The sequence below is a fragment of the Megascapheus bottae genome, chromosome 3, assembly GCF_031878675.1.
Source record: "Megascapheus bottae isolate mThoBot1 chromosome 3, mThoBot2.hap1, whole genome shotgun sequence".
Classification (NCBI taxonomy): Eukaryota; Metazoa; Chordata; class Mammalia; order Rodentia; family Geomyidae; genus Megascapheus; species Megascapheus bottae.
Window position 1 is genome coordinate 59,046,349 of NC_143511.1, and position 17,495 is coordinate 59,063,843.

Here is a 17,495-nt window from a genome sequence, read left to right on the forward strand (position 1 = left end):
GCACAACTGAGCCCTGCTTCTTTGAGGAAATAATCATGAATACTAAGCAAATGATGAATAAGTGGACTGAATGGTACAAAAATATGTCCTGCAAGAACTCTTTTTTCTGAGCCAACTGACAAGCAGTTTATGCCTCATCCAATGAAAGCAGTCTAATCTTTTTTAGTATGTAGGGACGTTATCATTGGTGTTAAGCTTATTTTCCTAGTTTTGTTTTTTCACCTCACATACATTTTCTCATTTACTTATTATTTCAATGTGTTCTGGATTCAGCCTCAATTTTTTTGGGGGGTACAAACTGGAGTATAAATGGTTAGGATACTTTGGATGGATACATGCTTTGATATTTCTGTATATTTTTGTCAAAGAATTTGTTCCTTCTTCCCCTGAATACCCAAAGCCTGTTACATTTTTCCTGGCCCTTATATTTCTTAGTTTCCAAACAGGGTTACATACAGATAAACCCATCGTAAATTGGAAATACTGCAAGTTGAAATTGCCTTTACTAACACAATATACCATAGTGTAACAATTGTTTACCCTCAGGATTGCATGACTGATGAGAAACTGTGGCAGGATGCCATAGCCCAGAATTTCAAGAAAGTATCATATCACATATTACTAGCCCAGGAAAAAAATCAAAATTCAAAGTATGGTTTCTAGTGAATGCATATCGCTTTCACTGGTCATAAAGTTGAAAAATCATAAGTGAAAGCATAATTCAGGGATTGTCTATATTTTAGATAAGCTCCTTACAACGAATGGAAGCTCATTTAGTTTTGTACCTCAAAAAAAAAAAAAAAGCAAAATACCATCAGATTCCAGCCACTTTTCAGTATGGCTCATGATTCTCAGCCCACTTAGAATAGTAGTGATAGTTGAGATACTGAATATTAGTTTAAAAACAGGCAATAAGAAAAAAATATGTCTATAAACTGTTAATCCAAGTCTGCTAATCTAAGGACCCGATTACATCAGAAAATGTATCTAGAAAGAATCCCCTGGAAGGAAGAAGAGTGATCTCCAATAAAATTACCAGTTGTATTTTTCAGTTGTCCAAAGAAGCAAATATCAAAACTGTTCCCTCCAGGAAAATAGGGAACTAGCTTTCACTGCACAAGATGATCCTAATTGAATTAGTTTTCAGATGAATATCAGTGGACTCTCTTCTTGAAAGAAATCCCGGCATCAAGGAAGAATATAAATTTTACCTACCTGAAGTAGAGATGTTTTTCTTTTTTTTTTTTTTTTTTTTTTTGCCAGTCCTGGGCTTTGAACTCAGGGCCTGCGCACTGTCCTTGGGCTTTCTCAAGGATAGGGCTCTACCACTTGAGCCACAGCACCATTTCTGGCTTTCTTCTAAGTATGTGGTACCTAGGAATTGAACCCAGGTCTTCATGCATGCTAGGCAAGCACTCTACCACTAGGCCAAACTCCCAGCCCAGAGATATTTTTCAAGGTATGATGCCAGTGATGGACCACATGGTCTGAGGAACAGCTAACTGTTACAAAATTTTGCTTTGCTGGACTTGTTGTAGGACAATCTGAAGTAGATTATTATAAGTCATGTTACACTAGCTATTTCTGAAGTATTGGAGAAATTCTGGTTTCCCTAGAACTGTACACTGATTGATATGAAGATTGACTTTAGTGTTGCTATAACCACCAAAGGAATAGTTCTTGTTGATGCTATTGATAATGATTTCTGGAAACTCTGGTCATTAGAAGATAGGAGTAAGCAGAAAATCAGTCCGGGTTATGCTTACCTTAAAGCTCCAGAGGCTGAGATCTGAAAGACTGAGGTTAGAAGCCAGCCTGGATAGATAAGCCTTCAAAAGACCACCTCCAAAATAACCAAGAAGAAGCTAAACTGGAGTTCAAACTTCAATATCAAAAATGAAGAAAAGAAGGAAAAGAGAGGGGAAGGACAAAAAGAAGGGAGGGAAGAAGGAGAAAAAAAAAAAACAAAAACCTCTTATCTTGACCTCAAAGAGATACCAGATGGTAAAGTAAAACTTGAATGAGTTGTGCAGAAGGTACAGTTGCTTCTAAAATAAGAAAGTCTGTAGAATTGTACTATCACTAGGCTCTATTTCTGATCTCAGTCATTGGCTGGGGGGTGGGGGACGTTTGTGGAAATCTTGATTTCCACAAATACTTCAGTTAACATCTTTCCATAAATGACAAGAGATGCTGGGGATTACAATGGAGTATGAAGGGGATGGAATTCCTTCTGTAATGGTGACTGACAGTGGCAGGCAGAAACAATAGTTAAGGCCCTGTTATAGCTGCCAACACTGCCACATCCAGTGTTACACTGGAGAAACCAGTGAAAGGCAGGTTTTCTTTCTTTCTTTCTTCCTTCCTTCCTTCCTTTCTTTCTTTCTTTCTTTCTTTCTTTCTTTCTTTCTTTCTTTCTTTCCCTCTCTCTCTTTCTCTCTGTCTGTCTCTTTCTTTCTTTCTTTCTTTCTTTCTTTCTTTCTTTCTTTCTTTCTTTCTTTCTTTCTTTCTTTCTTTCTTTCTTTCTTTCTTTTTGTGGGTCATGGGGCTTGAACTCGGCCTGGGTGCTGTCCCTGAGCTCTTCAGCTCAAGGCTACTCTCCTACCTCTGGGTCTGGGCATTGTCCTTGAGCTCTTCAGCTCAAGGCTACCACCCTACTCTTGAATCAAGCCCTGCTTCCCATTTTCTAGAGGTTAATTGGAGATAAGAGTCTCAGGTCCTTTTGTGCCTTGGCTGGCTTTAAACCTTGATCCTCAGATCTCAGTCTCCTGAGTATCTAGGATTACAGGAGTGAGCCATTGTTCCCGACAGCAGTGCTTCTTTCTAAGGGAAACTGCCCTGATCACAGCTTTAGTTGCTTAGAGAACTTTAGAAATTTGGCTCTTGCTTACATAGCCTAACATGAGCAGATGAGCAGAAACCACAGAAAAGCTGGCATGAATTGTGCCTCCGCCCCTTTGCATTAGACAGGGAAGCTCAGGTTGTGTAGTCTTCTCTTCACTACTCAGTGGTCTTGGCTGTTCAACCATAATTTCTCCAGATATATCTCCAGATATTTGGATGAAACAGTCATTTGCCATAGGCCAAGTTGCAAGCAAACATATTGAACGAAGAACTTTCTCCAATGCAGGCTGGCATGAAAAATCAGAAAACAGGATTTATGAGAGTGTTGTTTCAGTTGTTTAGAAGAAAAGCTACAACTTTCTAGTTTAACTAAAGAAAAAAATCTGTAGAAAAAAATCAAAGGAGATAAAAAATATTTAAAGTCAGAGGGAAAAAAACTTTATTAATGAAGAAAAAAGGAAAGTGCGAGAATGAGAAATTATTTATGTGGGGTGTTGTAGAGAGACATTGCAAATATGCAGATAGCCTGGAGTTGGCATTGGAAAGCTATTCAATTGGAAATATAAAGGCTATCTGCTTTCTCTATATCTCTTATGGTCTATGTATTACTCATAGCAATTGTGTCCTATTCTCTACTCTCATTTCCCAGCCAGCTACCTGTCCTATGGTCTTAACACACTTAAGTACGTTTCCAGCTTACCATACATGTCCTGGCCCTGTTTACCTCATAAACATGTTCATTGATATCTCTATCCAGCAGATCATTTCCCTCTGGAGTCCTAGTTTCGCCTCTCCCTCTCCCTCTCCCTCTCCCTCTCCCTCTCCCTCTCCCTCTCCCTCTCCCTCTCCCTCTCCCTCTCCCTCTCCCTCTCCCTCTCCCTCTCCCTCTCTCTCTCTCTCTCTCTCTCTCTCTCTCTCTCTCTCTCTCTCTGTGTGTGTGTGTATGTCTGTCTGTCTGTCTGCCTGTCTCTTGCAGTCCCAGGACCTGAACATCTCAGAGCCTATATACTGTCCCTGAACTTCTTTTTTTTTTATTAAAGAATTTATTAACATTGATTTTTACATCATATTTCAAATGACATGTTTAACAAACACGTGTTCAAGAAGGGAATTTCTATATACAATCACTGGCACTTAGTTTTTAGAACATAGTCAAAATGAACTTTTTTCATATAATTTTTATAGTAATTAATCGAAGGGTTACATTGTATTCACCAGATAGGTGTATTACTTCACAAACATTGATACCCTTTCTCATGTCTTGGTCCCCATTTCCTTCCGCCACCCCCACCCCTCATCTTGTTTTCCCCCCTTCCCTATCTGATTTCAAATAACCAAATAAACATATATACAATATATCAGATAAGGTAAAATACTGTAATCATATGAGATAACCAAGGGACAGCAAATGAGATGAGAGATAACATAGTACATTAAGGACAACAATCACTCATTATATGGCTTTTGTTTCTACATCCTGGAGGTCCTTTCCCTGAACTTCTTTTGCTTAAGCTAACACTCTACCACTTGAGTCACAACTCCATTCCAGCTTTTCCTGTGTATGTGGTACTGAGGGATCAAACCCAGAGCTTCATGAATGCGAGGCAAGCACTCTACCACTCTGTGGCATTCTCATCCCCTGGTTCCTTCTCTTAGAGGGGGCTACAATAGACCCTAGCTCATCTGTTCATGTTAGTCTGTATCAGTAAGAGATTCTAAGGCTTTCTGATCAACCAAAGCTGTGAACCCTAGGGTGATTTCCCTTAGAAGGAGGTACTATCTTTCACAGCTTCTCCAGTACAAAATATAGCTTTATTTTACAGTAAAGTAACTTGTATGTCATTTCTGGTAAAAAAAAAATTCTCATGAATTGTACAGGAAGGGACATCAGATTTCTTCTAGTCCAGTGCTTTCATTCAGGGATGATATTTACATTACAAAGGGTTCTGTCTTTTACAAAAACATTTTCTGTAGATTTTAAAATAGCATGTTTACGCAATGAATTTTAAAATACATAAAATATACTTTATATGTAACTATATATATGTATATATATATATACATATATATAGTTCCTAAAGATGTTGATACAAGGGCCTTAAATTCTGGCATGATGAAGCCGTTAATATTGGACTTGCTTTCCCACTGAAAATAAGTATTTTAGGCATTAAAAATAGATAACACAGGACAGTGATTTCTGAGGAGTGGTAACACTTTATATGAGTCACACATTTATCCTTGCTCCCTAAGGAGGGACATTTCTTAATCATAGCTCTGGGAGATAAATCTAGAAAAGAACATGATAGTGCCAGTGAAACAACCCAAATGTTAGAACAAGCAGACAAAGACTTTAAAGCAAGCTATTGTGAGTATATTTATGGAATTAAAATATTGTCTTAATACATAACACTAATGTGAAATCTACGCAGAAATGTAGAAATTATAGAAAATTGAAGTATCTGAAAAGAAAAATATACTGGATGCATTTAACCATTGAAAGAGGAATCCATGGAAATCATCCAATTTGCAAAACAGAAATAAGATTTTTATTTTTAAAGAGACTTAGAGCTGGCTCTGCCTGTAATCCTAGCTACTCAGGAGGCTGAGATCCGAGGATTACAGTTAGAAGCCAGCGTAGGCAGGAAACTCCACCAGACTCTTTTTTTCCAAAATTTTTTTTTGTGGGTCATGGCGCTTGCCAAATATTTTTATTGCAATTAATAGAAGGGTTACATTATATTCACCAGATAGAAGGTGCGTTACTTCACCTACATTGATACCCTTTCTCATGTATTGGTCCCCATTTCCCTCCCTCACCCCACCCCTCATCTTGTTTTACCCCCTTCCCTATTGGACTTCAAATAACCAAATTCGCATATATACAATCTATCAGAAAACCAACCAGGTGAAATACTGTAACAATATGAGATAACCAAGGGACAGCAAAAGAAATGAGAGATAACATAGTACGTTAAGGACAACAATCACTCATTATATGGCTTTTATTTCTATATCCTGGAGGTCTTTTCATTTAGCATCATACTATAGGGCCTTATGTATCTAGGTTTTGTTCTATTGTAAATCTCTGGTAGGAGAGCCCAAGATTTCTACTGATTATGGCAAATGAGGGAAACCATTGAGCCTATGTTCCTTTGAGTCTGGCTTATTTCACTTAATATGATTTTTTCTAAGTCTTTCCATTTCCTTACAAATGGGGCGATGTCATAGAATTCTATTGTGTATAAATACCACATCTTGTTGATCCACTCATCAACTGAGGGGTATCTTGGTTGGTTCCTTATCTTTGCTATGGCAAATAGTGCTGCAATGAACATCGTTGTGCTAGTGGATTTAGTATGTCCTTGTTTTTGGATGATTGGGTAAATGCCAAGTAGTGGAATTGCTGGATCATAGGGGAGCTCTATGTTTAGTCTTTTGAGGAACTGCCATACTGCTTTCCATAGTGGTTGAACAAGTTTGCACTCCCACCAACAATGTAGTAGTGATCCCTCCTGGCCACATCTTCTTCAGCATCTGTTGTTATTAGATTTCTTGATCATGGCCATTCTAACTGGAGTGAGGTGGAATCTTAGAGTTGTTTTGATTTGCATTTCTTTTATGACCAGAGATGTCAAGCATTTCTTCATGTGTCTATAGGACATTCTTATTTCTTCTTCAGAAAAGACTCTCTTTAAGTCTTTAGCCCATCTTTTAATGGAATGATTGTTTCTTTGGAGATTAGTTTTGGAGTGATTCAATTTTTTGAGCTGTTGATATATTTTAGATATGAGGCCTTTGTTGTATGGTTAGTGAAGATCTTCTCCCACTCTGTAGGCTTTCTAGTTAATTTGCTAGCTATGTCCTTTGCCATACAGAAGCTCTGCAGTTTAATGTAGTCCCACTTATCCAGTCTTTCTCCATGAGATTCTTACCTTCAATAAACTATTTCTGTAGTAGAGAGCCAGCCTTGAGTACAAAGAAGCTTAGGGATAGCACCAGGCTCTGAGTTGAAGTCCTAGGGAAGACAAAAAAAAATTCTTAGTAACTTGTGATAATACAACACATATACATTTGGAATATCTTTTTAAATGTTCATTTTTCATAAAACTGGGATTTGAATTCAGGGTATTATGCTTGGTAGGCAGGCATTCTGTCTCTTGAGCTCCATATACCTCCAGCTGCATTTGGAACTTGTATGTAGTTAAAATACCAGGGGAAAAGGAGAGGAGGAGGAACAAAAAAAAAAAAATCACCAAAACATTCCCAAACTTGGTGGAAAACCTATAGGATATCAGAACCTCAGTAGTTCTGAGCAGAATAACATTAAAACAGGTCTAGCTTTCTCGTAGTTAAACAAACTACATAAAACTAAAGATGAAAACCGAATCTTGGGAAACTGGGGTATGGTTCAAGTATTACAGTACAAAAGTACTCCTCAGAAGGAAGGGTGAAATAAATGTATTATTTTTTTTTGCCAGTCCTGGGGCTTGAACTCAGGGCCTGACTACTGTTCTTGGGCTTTCTCAAGGCTATAGCTCTACCACTTGAGCCCCAGCACCACTTCCAGCTTTTTTTGTGTGTGTGGTACTGAGGAATTGAACTCATGTCTTTGTGCATGCTAGGCAAGCACTCTACCACTAGGCCAAACTCCCGGCCCAATAAATGCATTTTTAAATAAACTAAAGAGAATTGATCATCGTCATATATCCGGACCAAGAAGTATTAGAAATGAAAAGATATATAGGTAAAGCTTGTTTTTTCTTTTTATTCAGTACTAGGGCTTGGATTCAGGGCCTGGGTGCTGTCCCTGAGCTTTTTCATTCAGGGCTAGCACTCTTTGGGCCACAACTTCGCTTCTGACTTTTTGGTGGTTAATTGGAGATAGAATCTTATAAACTTTCCTTTTTTTTTCATTTTGATTTTATTGTCAGGATGATGTATAGAGGGGTTACAGTTACATACATAAGGAAGTGAGTTCATTTCTTCTAGAACACTGTTACCCTCTCCCATGTTTTTCTCCCACTTTCCCTCCCCTTACCACCAGCTCCCCCACCCAGTCTTAGGAACTTTCCTGCCAGGGCTGGCTTTGAACTATGACATTCATATCTCAGTTTCCTGAATAACTAGGGTAAAAGCTGTGAAACACTGGGCATATGACTGTTTAATGCAAAAAATGTTCAGTGTTGGGGCTGGGAGTTTGGCCTACTGGTAGAGTTGCCTAGCATCCATGAAGACCCAGGTTCAATTCCCCAGTACCACCTACATAGAAAAAGCCAGAAGTGATGGTGTGGCTCAAGTGGTAGAGCTCTAGCCTTTAGAAAGCCCAAGGACAGTGCTCAGGCCCTGAGTTCAAGCCCCAAGACTGGCAAAAAAAAGATAAAACAAAAATTCAATATTTAATGTAAAAAATGATATTATTGTTAGGTGAGGCTTATATATATGTATAAATAAAGGATGTGACAACAATAGGGTAAAGAATGGAGTAGTGGTGGTAAATGAAGTTATAATGTAGTATGATTACATTGTAAACTGTGAGGTAATATAGTCTTTAGAGATTGTGGTAAGTTTAAGATGCATGTTGTAAATGTCAGCACAAACACAGAAACATGAACACATGATAATGTGTTAAGATATATGAATTAACCAACAAAATTAAGAGGAAATATAAAAATACCCACAAATGATAAAGATTTTAGCATTTTAGAAATGGAGACACAGAGAAAATCCAAATACTGTCAACCAACTTTACCTAATTTATAGAACAGTATACTTAGGAAGTGCAGTTTCACCTTAAGAACATAGAAAAGATGAACAAATTAAAGTAGCAGAATTTATTTCATTGATTTCTTTTGCATCATTGATTATTCTTTCAGATACACTATGAAAAATATGATAGACAAAATTAACAAAGCCAAATGTTGGTTCTTTGAAGAGATAAGCAAATTCATAAAATGTAGCAAATCTTATCAATGTAAAAAGAAAGTGAGGGGCCGGGAGTTTGGCCTAGTGATTAAAGTGCTTGCCTAGCATGCACGAAGACCCAGGTTCGATTCCTTGGTACCACATACATACAAAAAAGCCGGAAGTGGTGCTGAGGTTCAAGTGGTAGAGCTTTAGCCTTGAGAAAGTCCAAGGACAGTGCTCAAGCACTGAGCTCAAACCCAGGACTGGCAAAAAAAAAAAAAGAAAGTGAGGCCAGGAGTTTGGTCTAGTGGTAGAGTGCTTGCCTAGCATGCATGAAGACTGGGGTTCAATTCCTTGGTACCACATACATAGAAAAAAGCCAGAAGTGATGCTGAGGTTCAAGTGGTAGAGCGCTAGCCTTGAGAAAGTCCAAGGACAGTGCTCAGGCCCTGAGCTTAAGCCCAGGACTGGCAAAAACGTACAGGGGCCAGGAGCATGGCCTAGTGCTGCTTGCCTAGCATGCACGAAGTCCTGGGTTCAATTCCTCAGTACCACATACACAGAAAAAACTGGAAGTGATGCTGTGGCTCAAGTGGTAGAGCTCTAGCCTTGAGAAAGCCCAAGGATAGTGCTCAGGCCCTGAGTTCAAGCCTCAGGACTGGCAGAGAGAGAGAGAGAGAGACAGACAGACAGACAGACAGATTATAATAGTCAATATCAGGTAAGAGATGTACTATTACAGATCCTACAGACATTAGAATTGGTAAGAGGGGAAAATTACCTATAGCTTTATATCAATAAATTCATCAACATAGATAGAATGGATTAATTTCTTTAAAAACACAGTTTGCCTCAATTGACATAAAAGAAAATGAGGCCGGGAGCTGGTGGCTCATGTCCATAAACCCAGCTACTCAAGAGGCTGAGATCTGAGGATCATGGTTCAAAGCCAGCCCAGGCATGAGAGTTCCTTCCTGAGACTCTTATTGCCAATTAACCACTAGGAAAAATAAAACAAAACAAAACTGGAAGTGGTGCTGGGGCTCCAACTGGTAGAGCGCTAGCCTTGAGCTGAAAAGCTTGGGGACAGCACCCAAGTCCAGAGTTCAAGCCCCGTAAACTCCCCCCCCCAAAAGAAAATAAAGACACTTCATACCTTTTGAAAAATTGAATTCATCCAATTCTCTCACGTGGAATACAGTGGCTAACGACTGTAACCCTAGCTACTCGGGAAACTGAGAGCTGAGGATCGCAATTCAGAGCCAGTCTGGGCACTAAAGAACTTGAGACTCTTATCTCCAATTAACCATAGAAAAGGGGAAGTGGAGCTGAGGCTCAAGTGGTAGGGCGGTAGTCTTGAACTGAAGAGCTCAGGGACAGTACCCAGGCCCAGAGCTCAAGCCCCACGACCTACAAAAAAACAAAAAGCACAACTCTCTCAAAGAAACTCCAGCTGTAAATTCACTAGTGAATCCTATCAAATGCATAAGTAATAAATATGACTAAAGTTTCCAGGCATGGTGGCATGCATCTCTAATCCCATAATTCCAGGCTGTGGAAAGGGTCCTATATTGGCGATATATCAAGAATTCATCTCCAAAACAGACAAATAAAAAACAGCCTTACACCTCTTCCCGAAAATAGAGGATAATGTCAGCATAAGCGTACACAAACTGATAGTCTCTATGAACATGAATGTAAAAAACAAAAATGTGTACTATTATTAAATCGATACCCACAATATATAAAGAAAATAACGTAATAGAGCAAGTGGGCTTTATTTTAAGAAGATAAAGTTAGTTTAGCATTTAAAATTGAAGTATTTCTTCACATTAACAGAGAACAAAGGCATCACGTTGTATAGTGTTTTCAGTAAATCAGAAAAGGCATTGACAAAATAGAACATTGACAGCTAGGTGCTAGAGGCTGTGCCTGTAATTCTGGGCACTCGGGAGGTGAGATTGAGGAACATGATTCAAAGCCAACCTAGACAGAAAAGTTTGTTGAGACTCATGTTTCCAATTAACCCCCCAAAATCCAGAAGTGGAGCTGTTGCTCAAGTAGTACAGTGCTAGCCTTGAGTGCAAAAGCTTAGGGACAGTACTCAGGGCCCTGAGTTCAAGGACCCAATGTTGCATCAACCAGAAAGAAAATAACTCCTTTTATTTATTTATTTTTCTCAATATTAAACTCAAATACATGGCCTCAATCTTTCTAGGCAAGTGCTCTACCACTTGAACTATGCCTCCAGCCCTGTACTTTACTGATTTTAAATTCTCAACTAGCATTTTAAATTATAAAAGTAATGTAGGGCCAGAAGTTTGGCCTAGTAGTAGAGTGCTTGCCTAGCATGCATGAAGACCTGGGTTTGATTCCTAGGTGTACATAGAAAAAAGCTGGAAGTGGTCTGTGGCTCAAATGGTACAGTAGCTCTAGCCTTGAGAAAGCCCAAGGACAGTGTTCAGGCCCTGAGATCAAGGCCCAGGTTGGGCAAAAAAAAAAAGTAATTTACAACCTCATTAAAAATATATGGGTAAGTATATGGTGAATAATCTTAGCCTTCCATTTTATACAATTCCTTCCTCAGTCACATTGTCTGTTTAAGACCATTCTCAGCAGTCTATATAAACTTCCAGAAATTTTATTTATACATTCATATATAAATATACATACATATACATCAGCTAGTTGTAAAAAGGAATTTCATTTTGACATGCCCATTTTTTGCATACTTTGTATTTTGACCAGACTCACTTCTCTGTCATTTTCCATCTCCCATTCCCAAACCAATTGCAACAGCTTCATTTTTTAATTTTCACACTTCATACATACTTATTCAAAAAGTATGTGGATGTATCTCTGTTTCTGTAATTTGCTACTTTTGGGGGGGTCATGGGGCTTGAACTCAGGGCCTGAACACAGACCCTGGACTTTTCTCAAGGCTAGTACTCTACCACTTGAGCCACAGCACCACTTCCAGCTTTTTTTTTTCTATGTATGTGGTACCAAGGAATCGAACCTGGGTTTTCATGTATGCTAGGCAAGCATTCTACCACTAGGCCAAACTCCTGGTCCCTGAAAATTTTAAAAATATGTTGTACATTGTAGGATATTAAATTGAACTAATTAGTGTACATTACCTCATATATTTATCTTTTTTTGACAAGGACTTTAAAACATACTTTTAACAACTTTCATGGATACAATACTTTGTTGTTGTCAACACCATGTTGTACAATAGTCATTCTTTTTTAAAGATATGCATAATATCCTAGTGAATTATTCTAGCTTATTTATCTAACTGGGCTTCTATTGCTAAATATTTAGATTTTATTCCATTGTAACTAATGCTACAAATAAAATTTGTTTCAAAGAACTCAATTTTAGTAAGATGCAAAAATGTATTACAAAATTCAAGAAAATATAGTTGCTATATTAATAGGTGGATACATTTTTAAATTTTGGTGTATAAAGCTACATTACTGTAGAAAAAAGCTTGTAATAATTTGTGCTTTAGGAACAATGTTTGATAGTGCCTGTTATTCTGCATATCATGCTTTAAAAACTTGGAGATTGTTTATGACCGCAAATACATATTGGATGGCTTCTCTGTGTGCTTTAGACATTGTACTAGATTCAGGGATTTTCAATGCATTCACTGTAGCTAGAGGAAGATTTGCTGGTGAATTGAACTTTCTTTGGGGCTTTAGAAACTGATTGCAAGCTGGTGAGGTATTTCGTTTCACTTCAGCTTAATGGAAACCTGTTAGTGAATTTTAAAATAAGTACCAAGACAACTGAAGTGGTAAATGCAGTCTCCTGGGTCCCCAAAAGTAGGGACCAACATCTGTGGATTTGCATGCTTTGAAGAGCCCTTCTTTCTAGGAACAATCATGTTTCAGCATTGATTTCTTCAGTTGGAGATGTGATCTGCTAAAGACTCTAGTCTTCCATAGAATGGGGGCTTCCTACTAGGCAAAGACCACACGTGTGGTTTAGGGCAGGGAAGGGTCCATAATTGGAAATGTAATAATGCCGGCTATCATTTATTGGGCATGTGTTCTGACCAAGCACCATACTAGTATGTCCTCAATGGACACTCACTAATGTAATCCTCATAGCAAACCAATGATTAAGAGGGGATTGTTACAATGCTCATTTTTTAAAGATATTGAATTTAGGGAAGAGAAGCAACTCACCTAGGGTCAGTGAATTAGCAATAGTGCAGTGTATGATTGTGATTTCAAAGCCCATAATGCCATCTGCTACATACTCGATTTTAAAATATATTTTCATGGGCTGGGTGTCAGTATCTCATTCCTGTAATCCCAGCTACTCAAGAAGCTGAGGTCTGAGGATCTAGGTTTAAGCCAGCTAAGGTAGGGATGTCTGTGAGATTCTTATCTCCAATAAACTACTAAAAAGCGAGAACTGGCACTGTGGCTCAAAGTGGTAGAGCACTAGCTGTAAGCACAAAAGCTTAAGATGTTTTAAACCTTATTTATCCCCAAAGCATTCTAAGTGCTGGTAAATAATGCCCAGTAGGTTGTAATGATACTCATCTCTTACACTGACTAGACTAGGAAGCTTATTATCAAATTACTCTTTCATTGAATGTGAACAATTCATTTGATGTGAGCAATGCTCAGTAGCCTCATATTTCACTGCACTTCATTTCATTTCATTTATTGGAAGGCTTTGTAGAACTGGGATTTGAACTCAGAGCCTGTACCTTCTAGGTAGGCACTCCGCCACTTAATCTACATCCCCAGTCCATTTTGCTTTATTTATTTGTAAGGTAGAATCTCATGGTATTGCCCAGAACTTGCTTCATACAGAGATCCTCCGACCTACTGACTCTTTGGTTGCTGACTCTTTGGATGACAGATATATGCCACCATAGCAGGCTTATTTGTTGAAAATGGGGGTCTTGCTAACTTTTTGTCTGGTTTCGCCTTGAACATTGATCTTCCCAGTCTCTTTCTCTCAGGTATCAAGAATTACAGGTATGAGCCACTGTGCCTGGCTGTATATTGGGTTTTTTGAGACAAGGGCCTGCTATGTATATAATGCTGGCCTTGAATTCACAATTGAACGATTATTGTTAAAATATATTAATGAGAAGACAAAGATAAGATCAATGGCTCCAAGCTTCCAACCCAGTAACTAAAGGCCTGGTGGTACACTGAAATGAAACAAGGAATATTGGAGGAAGTGGTAATTTGGGATGAAAAGAGAACACAGGTTGGGTTTTAAGATATGTGCCCTGTGATAAATGTGAATATGAAATACTGCAATGTCTAAACTACAGAAATAGATTTGAGCTTTATCATAAAATGGGAGAGGAAGCCGTGGGTGGGGATAGGAATACCACAGGGAGTATATAGAATAAGAGCACTGCAGGGCCAAGCATATATCCGTGGAGGACAGGAATCATGGATAGTGAAGAGCCATTGGAGAGTTGGGTGACATGAAAAAGAAAATAGAGCCATGTCAGATACTGTCAGAGAACTAAGAAGTGACCACCAGTCAGCTAAATGATTACTGTAACCTCTGTAAGAACAGGTGAACTCTCCTCCTCTGTGCTCTGTGCTAGAGGCCCAAAGATGAGTGAGATACAACTCCTGCCCTTAGGGTGTTCACACCTAAATCTAAAACCAGGACAACAGAAAAACAGAGAAGTTCAGGCTGGAACTCTGTTATCTAACCCCTTGATAACCTGGGCTAAGTTGTGTGAGACTTGGTGGGCTGGTTGAGTTTCTTTTTTCCTGGCTCAGTCAAACAGAATGGCCTACCCAAGAGAAGACGACCTTCTTTGTGAGCTTTCTATGCTGGAACTTCCAAGTCACTTCCCATATAGGCTAGCTTCTTTTTATACCTGTCCTCTTTTATAAACCCAAACCTGGGGATAACAGAGTATTTATTTGGAGATACACTTGGATCTTAATGTTTCATATAACAGCCAATATTTGTGGTGGTGATGATGGAAAGTGGAGGAGAATCTATTCAAGATAAGGAAAGAAAGAATAGAAGGTGGCAGGAGAAAGGTTTAAGTTTATCAGGAGGAGTTAGCTAAAGGACTAGCAGAGGAAAAGAGGGTAGGATTTTGTTAGGCAGTAGTATCAGGATGGGGTTGGGGGTATGATGGGAGAAGGGCAAACAATATTCCTGGCAGAAAGAATAGTAAAAAGCAAATTGGAAAGTGGGAAGGTCCAGGCCAGGCTCAGAATACTTGTGCATATTCTAGCACATGATGGATAGTAGGACAAGCTGAAGTGGAGATCTGAGGCCAGATGATGGAGTTCTGGAGGCCTGGTGTAGGAGTTGGGGCTTTCTCCTTCTGTGGTTTGATGGCTTCTGGAAGAAACCTTCAAAAGATTTTCAGGAATTCAGGCTTGTCTGTCTCAGGCTTCTCCTCCTGGAAGACCAAGGGCCCAAAGTGGCAGCCTGACATTCAATCTCCTTTGCCATGGTTGAGAAGTCAGGGCTGTAGCTGATTTCATTGGCCTGTTTTGCATTTATTATAGTGTGGCTTTTATAGTGTGTTAATTGAAATATTTCCAACTGCCAAAAACAATTACACTCAAATTGCCTTGTCAGTTCTTTTATTGCCAGATAAATGTTTTACAGACATATTTACAGGGGGCAGTGGTAACTGGATCTTGTTTTCTACTTACAGCTGGTGGTTTGGGTTGGGATCAGCTCTCTAGGGCTCTGCCGTGGGCCAGAAAGCTGTTGGATGTTGTGATGCTTCTATCTCATTACCTTAGGGATCAAAGGCTGTTCAAAGGAAAGAATTTTCTGGTTCATATGGTTTAGACTCAGGAAAAGGGTTCCCACCACCAGCAACCTTGGCAATCTGGCAGAAATCTGAATCTGCTACCCACTCTTCAACTGAAGCTGGGGCGCGTTTTCCTGCTCTGGAATCCCATCCGAGTCTTTCCCAGAGACCGTTATAAGAGCTGTAAGAGCTCATCCTGTCTCACTCACTCACTGCGGGCTTGAGGAAGTCGAATGTTCCCCAATATCACACAGGTACTCAGTGACAGTGCTGCAAGCAGAGGTCTTTTTCTGATATGTCCAGATGCCATGTTCCCTTTGGCTTACATTCCTCTGTTGTCTTGATCCTTTATTGCATGCTCTAAGCTGACTTCTTTCAAAGTCCCCCTCTCTCACATCTCTGCCCCCGGCAGATCCCCTCATGCTCGATGACCTGAAATACTATATCTATATCTATATCTATATCTATATCTATGTCTGTATAATATCAATAATGTCAGTAGAATTGTATTGGTAGAATGGTTTGCTGTGCCTGTGATTGTTCTTCTCTTCCCTTGCAATGCTATTTTCTCCTTCTGAAAAACATCTTTACCTAGACAATATATCATGTACTATGATTTCTTAACTGGAGTTAAGAAATGGGCACCTCTGGAACCTTTTCTGAGAACTCCAGACAGAGTGGTACCCATGCATCCCTACAGCACCCTGGGACAGATGCTAAGTGTCTGAGAGTGACAAATACAGATTACACTCACCAGACTGACATGGACCTAGAAAAAAATAGGGAAGAGACTCTCCTTCTCCGCCTACCCCACCGCTCTTGTCTTTCTCCCACTCATTAGATTAGTGCCCAACAAATAAATACACCACCAAAATTTATGAAGTTGAATTGTACATTGTTTGGGTTAGTCAGCCTTTTTATCACTATAACAAAATTATGAAGGCAGGTTTTTTTTAGCTCTCAGTTTTGGAGGTTCAGGGCATGGTTCCTGCCTCAGCTAGCTCTGTTGAGGACTTCATGATAGATGGTGGAGATTGTGTGGGAAGAAGATCACATCATAAACCAAGAAGCAGAGAGAGGAGCAGGCTTGTTTTTATATAAATAACCAACAAAAAGCAGAGTTCAGGGATTGGTTCAAGTGGTAAAGCACCAACAGAGCAGGCAAGAAGCCCTGAATTCAAATCTCGTACTGAGGAAGAAAGAGAGGAGAGAAAGAAAGAAAGAAAGAAAAAAAGAAGGAAGGAAAGAAAGTCTAGTGTCAAGTTTATCCAGTTACTCCTCCTGAGTTGGTTTCACTGATGCTAAAACATCAGACATAGACCCTCCATGGCAGGGCCAAAGAGCACATATGTGCAACTGAGAGTGCCAAAGAATTGTTTGTGAGACTTGAGAAAGTTTAATATCCTTTATCTGCCAGATTTTGGATAGAAACCTCTCTGTGATGCTGTTTAGGATATTCACATCAATTGTTTGTGACTTTACCTTCTGTTTCTCTCCTTTCTCCAGAGCGTCAGTGTGAGCAGAGGAGCCAGGAAGAGAGTAAGTTCTGACTGAGTCCACTGGTTTCTCCCAAGATGCTCATGGCACTTTTTTTTTTTCAGTCGATTTTAGGGCTTGAACTCTGGGCTTGGGCGTTGTCCCTGAGCGCTTTAGCCAAGGCTACTGTCCTGCCCCTGGAGTCACAGCACCACTTCTGGTTTTCTGGTGGTTAATTGGAGATGAGTCTCACAGACTTTAGTGCCCAGGCTGGCTTTGAACTGCAATCTTCAGATCTCAGCCTCCTGAGTAGCTAGTATTATAGGCATGAGCCACCTTGCCTGGCCTCATGACACTTTTTTATGTTGGAAATCTTATCTATATATTTTCAGAAAATTCAAATAATATAAAATTACCCATAAGCCTACCACTCTGGAATACCCTTGTTAACGTATGATACTGTATCATCCTAGATGTTTTTATGATATGT

The 17,495-nt window shown here is 39.3% G+C and overlaps 1 protein-coding gene and 1 pseudogene across 1 annotated transcript in view; both read left to right on the top strand.

The window, feature by feature from the left end:
* Positions 1 to 17,495, top strand: part of Dnai1 (dynein axonemal intermediate chain 1) — a 64,886-nt gene that overhangs the window by 8,754 nt on the left and 38,637 nt on the right. Inside the window, exon 2 of the mRNA XM_090330142.1 lies at positions 17,036 to 17,068. Coding sequence (XP_090186268.1) covers positions 17,036 to 17,068 — 33 coding nt within the window. The remainder of the gene's footprint in view (positions 1 to 17,035; positions 17,069 to 17,495) is intronic.
* On the top strand, positions 553 to 2,250 carry LOC150065559 (bifunctional phosphoribosylaminoimidazole carboxylase/phosphoribosylaminoimidazole succinocarboxamide synthetase pseudogene; annotated as a pseudogene).